The following is a 12,383-nucleotide window of genomic DNA, read 5'->3' on the forward strand; positions in this document are numbered from 1 at the left end:
TTAAAAATTACTTACATATTTATTAAAATATTTTTAAAAAATAACATAAAGCATTTATATTTTCTTACTCAGTCTCCTGTAAGTAACACCTATGCTACTCACAGACAAAAAATATACTGAGTAGGGGGTTCATTCCTGGAGCACATCAGGGAAATGGTGAGTGATGGTAAGAATCTCGTAATACATACAAAGGTACCAAGTGAGTCATAGATATACTTGACCTGCATGCTGTAACTCTCTTGTTCTTTAGACTGCAATCTAAGTAACTTTGTTTTTACAAAGTTCTTTTATTGCCTTAAGCAAAAAAAAGGTGAATTTAAAATGATGGATTTCCTCTTAGTAACAACAATTCATTTCAACTTGCATCATGAACCATGTTTTTACTCCAGATTTCCTCTGCTTCTGTATCAATATTCCTCATTAAGCTCTAGCTACACTTCCTGGCAGCATTACAAGATTATTATCCTCTACAAACAAGACACCATCCAAGGACAGGTGACACACTGAAACAGCAGACAGCAGATGCTATGCACACAAGTGTGGCCCATTTTGCAGAAAGCACATCCAAGAGTGGGTAGCTGGCAGCCTCCTGTTACCTAACCAATGCCTTGGCCAGCTGATCTGATCTGACTGATCAAAATGCAAGTTCTCTTTCTGGGTTAAGTCTCTCAGTTAGTCATTCTTTAATCACATATGGAGATCCATAGGTTTGCAAGCAGAATGATTATGCTCCCTTATTGCTGCATGTTTATGTCATTTAAAATCAGCCATCTGTCCTGATTCTCCAGCTCTGCTAAGCTATTGCCCATCAACTGGTGAAACAGACTGTGACATTGCACAAGTGCCATTGGGAGGAAGATCTCCAGATTTCTACCCTTACCTGGGCTTTCACAAACCTGGTTTGGCTCTGTCTAACTTATGCTGAGTCACACAAATCTCTCATGCTTATCTGGTTAGCACCCTAAAACTGTGCCACATCTACACCACAGATGGAATGGAATCAACATGAGTTACACAGAATCAAGTATTAAAATCAGGAAACAACTAACAGTAGTTTCACAGCACATTTCTAATTAAAAATATCTATATTTTTGACTACACTTATTACCTACGGACTTGCTGCATAAGTGTTGGAAATGCCTATTTGTAAAATCTATACCTATGCTGAGTCCCTGTGTTAAGCATTGCCCTTGATAATTCCCTATGTGTATGACTACTAAACTGAATACTGTTGAGATATACCCATAATCAAGATTTAGTCTGACACCAGCAGCTGGGATCTCTGATATTCAGAGCAGTCAGGTTCTGGAGAGTGAAGCACTATTAAAACCCACCAGAAGATACAAGCCTAGAACTCATAATCCTCTATTGCTCAGCAAAGCACAAATTCACTGTGCTTAAAGCATATTTTCATGAGAAAAACTGCAGCATGACAATGGCTATACATTCATCTGCATCCTGCTCACAGTGTGAGCTGGAAGCTGGGGTTAAATCAAGAAGATATTTCAAGCACTTTAATTTGAAAAATTTAAATGAGATGCTATGCTTACGACATAGGATCCTACTGTTACCTGCCTGGCTCTAAAGGCAGGGCTGCTTTTCACTCTCAATTAAAACCAAGTGACAGCTGGGAAGCAGCATTACTCCAAGGTCCCAGAGTCAAGAGATGCTACCAGAGCAAAGCCATCTGATACTCAGGAACACACTTTGAATGTTATAACTGCTGTGAAAAAAACCCCACAAATAATCATGCTGTGAAAAAGAAACCTTGATTAGCTGATACCTGCATTAGTACATGCAAGACCAACTGGCCTTGGGGAGAAATGAAATACCTGCAGAATTATTTTGCATTGTATCTTCCAGTAATGATTTTTGCAATATAGCTTTGGTGTTTTAGGAGAAAAGAGAGGGAAGGATGAGAAGTCTCTCATAAATAATTTGCAAATGCTCACATTTTATGTGTTTCCTTCCTATTTGCATCAGTAGTCAGGAACACTCATATTTAGAGTGTTACTGTTCAGCACAAAACTTATAACGCCCCACTGAACACACAGGACAGCTCATGCCTCTGTGATACTGCCTCAGGCTCCTATCAGATTCAGACACTTGCAATATATGACTGATACGATTAGGATAACAAAAAACTGCAGAAACCCCTGAGCACAAACCGGCACCCTCTTAAGAGTGATGAGTTCCTTATGCAGCACCAGATCTTGGGAGCCCTGGTTTCACCTGAAAATTTGACTTTCCTATGGATGCAGCTACAATGTGTGCACGGGGAATGAGAATAAATAGATAAGCGAGATGCAGTAACCATGAAGAACAGGCTTCTTTTGTTTCAAAGTATCTTCCAAGCAGAAAGCTTTTGGTTAAGATCTTATTTGCACAAAATTGCCCTGGGGGGCATTATCTGAAAAAGAAGGCATTTCTACTAAGTGCACCAGAGCCTCAGGTGAAAAATGTAACTCTGCAGGTCAGATAGCGAAAGACTCTGTCCAAATGTTAACACAAAACATTTTCTAAAGGCCAGGGGATCTTTGGTTATAGTCAACATTACATTAAAATGCTCTTCCTCATATGTATTAAAAATCCCAAATGACTGGAAATTATAAGTCATATGACCCCAAAGTATTAAGACTGAGGGCTTTTTACTTTAGCGTAAAAATAAAAATTCTAACACACTGGTAAGTAATATTAATTGTTTACTCCAAAGAAGAAAATAGATATTTTTGACATCTTATGAGGGCTAACCCTGCCTTTTCTCAGGAAATATATATATATATATATCTTTAAGAGGCCTTTCACAGAAGTTGTTCTTTATGGCTATAGTTTTAATAAAGGAACGGGGCTTTGTTCTCCTTCCAGAGCTTTATTTTTCTTAAATCTAAGCCAATCCTTGCAAATATAATGAAACAAATTACACTAAAAATATTTGAGTTGGAAAACAATCCAAAGTTTGGCTCTATTTCTACATGCTGACTTTTATTTTTTCCTGTAACATTTAAAGAGACTTAAAACTGAGAACATTACTTGGGGAACAACAAGACAAGGCAGCAACTTTTTTTATTTAGTATTTGAATCTACACCTCAAACTATTGTTATTGTTTCCCGTCTCCTCTCTTTATTAAATCTATGGTATTATATTGGTAATGTCACATACAAAACCATATAGTATTAAATTAAATATTTTAAAACTGTTTTGGAAAGACTTAAGAGCGTCAGGGAGAACTCCATGCCAGAATAAATGCAAACTAGGTAATTTCTCAAAGACATCTCTTCCTCCCGCTCCACCCATCCTGCCTTTTTTGAAAGGCTGATATTTGGGTGACTTCCAGGTTATGACTAAGGACTAGCACATTATTTAAACCTGTGCCAATATATGGCCCATCTCTTTTCTCCTAAGGAAAGTCCTTCTCAACATTCCAAGAAAAGGTCTGCAACTGTTTGTGAAAATTATTCTATTAAAAATAGCTGTGAGAATAATTATTTTTTTAATTAGAACATGTCAGATTTGAGACATCAAGGCTTACAGTGTGGCTATAAACATGAACTGATCTTTAAGACTTTCCTTTCGTTAATACAATATTACACATACTTCTTCGGATCAGAAGGAAATACATCTGAGTGGTTCTCTTTTACTGATGAACCAATGATCAATTTTCTGCCTTAAGAGTATGGTTTTGTCTGGTCCTGAAACAGCAAGACATTTCCCTAAAATTTTCATATGTCAGCTGAAGATGTGTCAACAAAAAAAAAGTCAGTGTTTGATACATTTCACAGTACTTTAATTTCTGTTTGACCCCTTTACATATGAAAAAAGTTAAGTTTCAAAGCAGAGGGTTAGTTGAAAGTAAAACATATGCAATCCACAGTCTAAGAACAGATTCATATTTTTTAAATGTTCAATCTTTTTTACATTTGCTTTCTCAAATAAAAATACTATTTAAGTAACTGCAGTTTTACTGGGGGAAATGAACCCATCTAACTGGAATTCTCTGAAAGAAAACCTGGTTTGAAAGTGTTTTTTTCACTGGCCCACAGAGGAATCTATTCGGATGAAAGAGAAGGTGGAGACTGATAAAGGTATCTGCACTGCTGAACTAATAAAATCTGTTACATGACTACAGTCCTGACCTTGTCTAAGCCAAAGAGCTGTTAGGGCTTCCTACAAAACCTAGCATGCATGTGCCTCTAGGATTTTCTTGGAAGACAACTGGGCAGTAAGAGCTGGCTTCAGAAGTCAGCCTGCAATGGGCGTTGCACACAGAAACCAGAACCAGTAATCCCATGTGCCCCAGTGTTAGCACAATCATCAGGATCTAGTTACACAGGCAGGTAGGTCCCACTCCATGTTGGGTACGTCTGACTGCGGATGATTAATTTATAAATGCAGCCTCCCTTAGTCACCCATGAACAAAGGTGAATTCAGTGCTCTTGAGAACTGACTGTTCCCAAAGACTAAGGAAACCTCAGGAAGGTAGGACCTTCAGCTGGATATTTGCTGTATGAATATGCATGAATATGACTATGAATAAGCACATGCTATTAAATAAAAGGCCGAGAAACAATTTTCCTCTGTGCCTTCAAGACAGGTTGGCTACATCCAAGCTGTTTGCTGGGAATGGTCCTCGGGCACATGTGCTTGGCAATGCTGTTCAGGAATGGATAGTTGGTATAGCCCAAACTGGGCTAGTGAACATGACAGTAAGGCTATGGCTGCTCCTGTGCTTGGTCACACCATACAAGAATGGTGCCAAACTGGGCCAAGGGCCATGACAAGGCTATGGGTGATCACAGGACTGCTACTGCACCAGGCTATGCACTGGTCACACAACAATTACACAGACAGGGCTTGTAGGTCTGTTGGAGGTTCAGATTACTCCTTTCCTTTTCTTTCTCTCAGGGAAATTTCTCCCATATATTGCTAAGAGACAATAACAACAGGTACTTAAGAGAGAGAAATGGAAGGGTGTGGCTGGCTACTCTCTTAGCTGAGGGGCTTCTATGGGAGGGGCAGAGATGCTGGAAGATTTGGGCTGGGAGAAGGGGCTGAGAGCAGCCCTTAGAGCTCTCTCACTTGTCTGCATCCGAGGGGAAAGAGGCGGCAGTCACGGTGGGGAGAATTCACCACCACTGTGAGTCTCCATCTCCTGCTGTCTTCTCCTACCCTAGCTGCTTCCAAGGTTGCTGTTACAGCTCATTTTGCTCTCTAGAGAAGCACCGGGACCTCCCGCCCCTGTGGGTTTGCAAAGCAAGCCCCTTTTTCCATCCCTTCCACAGGCTGAGGCCGCGCCACAGCGCCCCCTGCAGTCACGGCGGAATCATGGGCCCCGCCCTGCCCGGAGCCAGCAGCGCCCCTGCCGGCCGTGCCTGGAACTCCATCGAAGGGGAGGGTGCCACAGCCGGGAGAGGCTGTTCGAGGCTGTTCCTGGGTTTGTGGTCCTGTCTGTTGTTGCTGCCATTGCTGTTTGTTTTGCCTTGTTACATACACACATACTAGCAAAGAACTATTATTTCTTTTCCTGTATCTTTGCCTGAAAGCCGCTTAATTTAAAAGTTATAATAATTTCGAGGGAAGGGAGCTATATTCTCCATTCCAAGGGAGGTCCCTGTTTCCCTTGGCAGACATATGTCTTTCAAATCAAGACAAAGTCCCAGCCTTTCAACCCAACTCTCTCCTAGCCTGGCCAAATGACAAGCCTTGGCTACAGCCCAGTTTTTATCCAATATCTAAAAGCACCTAAAAAGCTATAATAAAGTCTGGGTAGCCTGCTCCAAAGAGAGAGCATACAGCTCCACTTCTTGATGCTATCTTCAACTTGCAATTCTGAACATATCTGAAGTTTTCAGATTGTCAGAGACAAGTAAAACACAGCACTGTAATGTGAAACATCATCTTTACTCAGCAGCCTTTTTAGAAATGCCCCACCCTCCTGGAATAATTGCCCCTAGCTCTAGCACCTAGCAGAAAGCACACCTTGCCCCTCACCTTGCAACTACGTACAAGAATATTACTGAAACACAAACTGCCCAGCAGTGGCAGGCAGCTGGCTGTTGACTTACTTATTGCATGTGCCCCATTCTCCTCTCCATTCACAGTGGCTTCTCCGTTCTTTGGTGTGTTCTGCTGTGAAACAGCAGTCGTCGTGGCTCCCGCTGTGGCCGCCGTGGCTGCCGCTGCTGCCGCGGCGCTGGCTTGTTGCTGCGCTAGCTTCTCTCTGAACGCTTGCTGTCGGGTCTGAACAACATCAGGCATCACCGCGTCTATCAGAGACAGGGACTCTATTGGCCTGCCATCAAATACTGTACCATCCTGCAGGGAAAACGAGCAGAAGGGAAACCCCAAGTTTAGGATCTTCACCACTCAGGTCGGCAAAGAATCACAAAAGAAGATGTGAAGATACTACACTTTGACTTAACCAGTAGTGCCACAGGACTATGAACTGCCTCTCCCTCAGATGGTGGCACTCATGGTCCACACAGAAATCTGATCAGTGAAAAAGGAACTTCTTAGAAATCTCTACCATATAAATGCTTTATAGATGCAATAAAAAATAAGCTGAGTTAAAAAGTATGTCTGACAAAAAGCTTCTCTTTGTTTTCTGTTTGAAAAAGCAGAGTCATGGCTAAAGCCATGACAAAGGCAAACAGACTTTGGTTAAACTGTTTGTCTTCCTATACTTGCAGGAGCATAGGAATGGAATGAAAGCAAATGATGCATAATGAACCTCAACCAAAACATGATGTATGCACAAATTCAGTGGTTACTTACGCAGTGTTCTTCAGCCCAGCATCACCAGTTGTAGCTGATGATACAAGACAGCCTTACCATTATTTTTCTTTTATTCCACTGTATTATTCATAATAGTTATGGCTTTCATTTTGATTTCTGTAAATTAAACTTCAGCTTCAAGAACCAATTGAGTAAACTTTCAAGGGCTGTTGAAGACTTAATACAGACTATATTGACTTAGCTTTTCTTCACTTTCATTTTCCTATTATCTTAAATATAGGGGAAATATTTTAGTAGTCTTTGTAAAGTGCCATTTTGCCAATCTTCTGCAAACTCCCTTCAATTCTTTGAAATAATAATGATACAGATGTGAAAGATTTTTCTTGAGAAAGAGCAAGTAAGAATAGGATATGGATAGATAATGTAGCTGGTGACCAATATAATCTTCCATATATGAGAACAATTAATAAAGAAAAAGAGTTGCTTGCCTGATTGGTATGTTTCTGCTGAACTAGTTGTTGAATTACCCCTTATAATTATAGTATAAAGATAATACATATTTTTTCTTCTCATGGGGAAGAAAAAGTAGAAGACAGTCATTAGAGAAGAAACCATAATCTCTTTTTCTCCTCAACATTTTTTATGTATCCGCCAAAATTTATTTGAATATTGACTCAAATTCTTGCTAGACAATAAACAAAATGTTTGCCAACAGATCCTGACATCTTACATTTTCATCTATAAATACGCTCACTGGACTATTTACATGACTGCCCTTTAATAGATCACAAACAATAATTTTATACATACTAGTTTATGGACTCACTGATTACTTGTTGTTACTTGTCACTCTTAAGTAACACACATAGAAAAGTAACACACAGTGAAGCATCCATGGTAGCCCTTATCTGGGATACAGATGTAACAAGAATGGCCTTTGCTTTGCTGTAACATACTTAACAGTATGTATTTGAATGGAATCAGAACAGCTTGGGTTGGAAAGCACCTTAAAGGTCGCAGAGTTCTAACATCACCATCGTGGGCAAGGAGACCTTCCATTAGACCAGGCTGCTCAGGGCCCTGTTCAACCCGACTCAAACCATGATGAGAGCATCATAAATCTTAATGGTGACAACAGGCATATTTTCAGATTATTCTCTCCTTTTAGAGAAAGCCTCGAAGCTCAGTAAGTGCAGGCCCCTACAACCTGATCTAATATAGGTGCTTCAGAGCTGGAACTTTCTAACAGTGTAGCTCCAATTTCAGGCATGGGGCAAAATGTTAAGTAGCAGCAAATTGAGACTGCTTCCTAACACTGCTTTGTTCAAACACTGCATCAAAGTGCAGCTTGGCATGAATGTCAAATGTCATTGCCACAATAACAAAATAACAATAATAATAAATCTTATACACGGTATCGAGTCATAAAAAGAAAAAAACACACAGAATGTTTGGATAAAACCAGAAGTTTCCAAACTATGCATTGCAAACAACACAGACTTTTCTCTATTTTATATTCCTTTGTTCTCACCCATGCTGTTCACATGCTACATTCAGGTATAGAGGAAAAAGCAGTAGTTTCTTTGTATTAATATTCATTACAGATGTTTGTCAATCAGAAATATCTATCGTAAAAATCTTGTAATGCAGCACTTGCTTATCTGTCACGCTTCATTCCCTCTCAAAGCACCACATCTTTAAGGCTGGCAGGGAAAATACATTGGCTTTTCCCACATCCCTTCTTTGTTTCCATTGGCAGTTCAAGCAAAACAGACAGTTTGTGGCTGTCCATACAATCTCTACAGAAAACCTGCACCTCAGCCACATTCAGAATTTACACGCACTTGTTTCACCATGTACATGATGTCTCATCTCATATGATCTAGAACAAAGTCACTGAAATCACTCTCCAGTGACCTCTGTGGATTTTTGATCAGGCTTCTCAGGCTTGGGATCAGTGCTGCCTGCTAGGACGTGTCAGGGAGGGACATTTTAACCTATGCCGCAGGTCTTTCCTGCCAAATTCTGCTATGACCTTGAAAACGCCAGACTGTAAGCACAGGTGCCTTTTCTTGTTTGCTGCAAGAATCTGTACACCCTGGATTTGTTGGCTGGGGTAGCAGAAACACCAAAAATGTCCATCTAAGCAGCGCACAGAACGCCTCCCTGCCACAGCTAAGAAAACTGAAACACGTCTCCATCTCAGAGCTTTCTGGCTCTTCGCTGGGATGGGGCAAAGTATGAGGAGTAAGATTAAAGCAGATGAGGAGAAGAGCTGGGGAGTGGCTTGTGTTGGGGCTGCTGGGGTGTGCTGCTCGGCACGCAGTGGTACTTACCTCGTTGATGCTGATCTCAGCCTCCACATACTGGAGCCCCTTCTGGAGGATGGAGATGAGTGCGGCAGGTGGCACTAGCGTTCCGTTGATGTTGGACTGGCTGATGTGGCTCTCGATACCGAAGGTAAAGGCCGAGTGGGAGAAACCTGAGAGCAGGAAAAGGAAGCCATGATATGAAATCTCAATGCACCAGTCAGATACACCTTCTTGGTCTAAAAATAATTCTGTCCTGAGATCTAAGAGATGCTGCCGTGTAAGCAGAAGGGTGTGGGCTGGCAGCTCAGAGCTGAGGGGTTCAACCCGAGCCACCCTGACTGCCCATCCCCCCCTGCACATACAGGGGAAGCCATATAGAAATGGAAATGCATACAGAGAAAAACAACTGTACTAACCGAAACAAAACCCCCCAAAACACATAAACACCAGCAATTGCCACATGAGCAGGTCCAGCTAAAAAAAGTGCCTCAAATCTCCATTTCCCTTGCTGAATTTCAGTGTTGTGTGTTTGCTGAAGCTGCACACTTAAATCCCTACCAGCATGCAAGTTCTATAAAATTAAGGCATAGATGCAGATGACACAGGGGAGCCGTTCCCTTATACCAGGGAAGAGATTTCAAATCCTCTGCTCATTTACTGTTTAGTACAATATGATGGGCACAGCACTACCGTTAAAATGTGAAACTACAAAAAGGCCACCTCAGTAAACCTATTTTCTGTATGTGAACAGCAATAGCGAAAGTAATTAACTGGGATCTGCCACACAGCAGATGACAAGCCAGTGAGGTGGCCTGTACTTCAGCCAGAAGTCTTTCTTTTCCCTGTTTCGTTTTTGTCATTGTCTGAGTAAGTGGCAATGAAGGTGACAGCACTGAAAATTGAAGAATTTTGGCAGACAAATTTTAAAGAGTGCTGCCTTAAATCCTGGCTGAAGCTGCTCAGAACTGTTGCTGAGTATGGAGGCGAGCGCTGCAGAGAGACTGTACAGAGGGGCAGCTGCAGGAGGGGGAAGGGGGAACAGGATGTAGATATAACTGTAGGAACCCATTTATCATCACACTGTCTCCAGAGCATTAATCTAACATTAAAAGCCTTGGGGAAACCACCCATGCACTGTCTCAAACAGGAAGAGCCCTCATGGTCTCCACCAAGTAGACAAGAAAAAACCAACAAACAACAACCCTCCCACCTCCCCGCCCCCCCCCCCCCCCAAAAAAAAAAAAGAAAAAGAAAGCAGCTTTCAAATGAAAATACTTCCGTTAAATATAGCTGTGCCTCTTCCCCTTGTCAACACTAGTTTCATTTATAGTTTTATCCGTTAAGGGATTTCCCCTATATCACTGCAATGTCCAATTGTGTGCAGGCTGGGGATGTGATTTTGGGCTCACTCGACAGTAATGCTTTCTTTCTCCCTTTTCAAGATGCTTTTTCCAGCTAGCTCAATTATTAACATAGATAGCTAGCAAAAACAAGCTGAGAAACAGAGTGCCTCCCACATTTGAAACCAAGGTATTTATTTCTCTGATTCCCCCCTCCCCCTACACATTTTATTTTGTTGCTGCTTTTCTCTTTTTCCTGCTAACAGCTCCCACTCTCTCCCCTCCCAACTCTATTTTCCCTTCCCGTCACTCTCCCAGTTTTGGGGGATGTTTTGGACACTTTTTAGGAAATGGCAGGTCTGCCTATGAACAGAATTCCATAGGCATAAAAAAAATAAATTCACAAGGCATAAAAAAAGGACAGATTAAAAAAAACCCACTGAAAAGCTGCGGTATCATTTATGTAACCCCTACTCCAATTTGTTATTCTGTATTGCTCTTTATGTCCTGGTCCATTTTATGAGCTGCTGGACCTCCTGCTGTGAAATAGACTGTAAGATCTGCAGGGCAGTGTTTTTTCCCTGGTTTATTAGTTTTGTAGGACATCTAAGCACATTACTGGGAACCACAATGAGGAAGAAATCAAGCACTGAGCATACATACACTTGAGAGGTCTAGGACCTAATCACTGAACACTGAAATCTCTGTGTATCTATAAATACATGGCATAAAACTAGCCAGAATTAGAGAATCAGATCCCTCGTAATTTATATTTATGTGTATTTGAATTAATCTACAACTGCAACACAACTTTCTTGAAACAGAATATACTTAAAAATACATGACAGATAAATCAGTAAATCTATGTAAGAATGAGAAAATCAAACTGTTGTCCAAGAGCACTGAAAGTGACTAAAGCTGAAAAACCCAGCAGCTAGTTTGCAAGTCAACAGCTCAGAAAAAGGGAACATGGTCTCTGATTAAACAGGTGGATGACATAAAAATGGCAAACAACAAACACGAGGAAAAGTAAAAAAGTGGAAAACCATGACTGTGGATATATGACAGACATAATCTTAAATATGATGTTTTACATCTCATTATTGCATTTTGTCTCTTCAGCAGGAGAGAGATGATTGCGCACACAGCTCAACCTCTTTGTTCAGTCCTGATCCCCAGAGAGCAACACATCTCACTTCACAGCATGTGAGAGAAGAAACTTCTCAGTACGAAACTCAGTTGTGTTTTTGTAATGAAACTTGTTATCTTACTGTTTCTCTGGATGCTGAGAAACTATTACCAAAGCACCTGTTAGATGAAGAAACACTAAACTCCTGGTACACTGTCACTGAAGAGCAATCTAACTCACACACCTCCAGCAGCTGTGAGAAACTTTCCTAAGATTTTATCAGACAAGATCCGATTAACAAAAATCAGCAGAGCAAAACTGTTTAAGTGGGTGCTGCTGGACATGGTGCTCCTCACCCCTCTTGAAAAAATCCACCTATACAATTGTAAAAAAAAAGACAACAAACCAAACAGAAATGTGCCAATCAGTCCTCCAACAGATAGCTAATTCCCTCCTGATTTGTTGTCTTCCCATGGCAGTTACATAAGGCTCCTATGAAAATGGACTGGTTTTAAAACTACTTCACACAGTCAACAAAATCTTCACTGAAGCTGTACCTACATCAGGTTTCTGATAACACTGAAGAATCACCTGAGCTTTACTTTAATAGTTTCCAGATGTCATCAGTTCTTTTCAGGGTTCTGCATTCAAGTACATGAAATTACATAGCAAAGTTGCAGCTCCATAGCTCAGCCTTATGAAAAGGTGATTTCTATCAAACATTTTCTATCAGAATTTTAAAAAAATGTCAGCTTGTTAACCTGGCCCTTCTTCTAAGATCATGCAACTACACTGAGGATGCAAAGCCAAGACACAAGAACCACCCCCACCTCCAGTCTGTCAGTGCAGTTGGGGAGCGTGAGCAGAGA

At 41.0% G+C, this 12,383-nt stretch overlaps 1 protein-coding gene across 3 annotated transcripts in view; it reads right to left on the reverse strand.

The window, feature by feature from the left end:
• Positions 1-12,383, reverse strand: part of TBL1X (transducin beta like 1 X-linked) — a 190,823-nt gene that overhangs the window by 27,515 nt on the left and 150,925 nt on the right. For all 3 annotated transcript variants that reach the window (XM_058845907.1, XM_058845891.1, XM_058845900.1), the window contains 2 exons: positions 9,070-9,215; positions 6,064-6,313 (listed from right to left, as the gene is read on the reverse strand). In XM_058845907.1, the coding sequence (XP_058701890.1) occupies positions 6,064-6,313; positions 9,070-9,215 (396 nt within the window). The remainder of the gene's footprint in view (positions 1-6,063; positions 6,314-9,069; positions 9,216-12,383) is intronic.

Source organism: Poecile atricapillus, chromosome 1, assembly GCF_030490865.1.
Source record: "Poecile atricapillus isolate bPoeAtr1 chromosome 1, bPoeAtr1.hap1, whole genome shotgun sequence".
NCBI lineage: Eukaryota > Metazoa > Chordata > Aves > Passeriformes > Paridae > Poecile > Poecile atricapillus.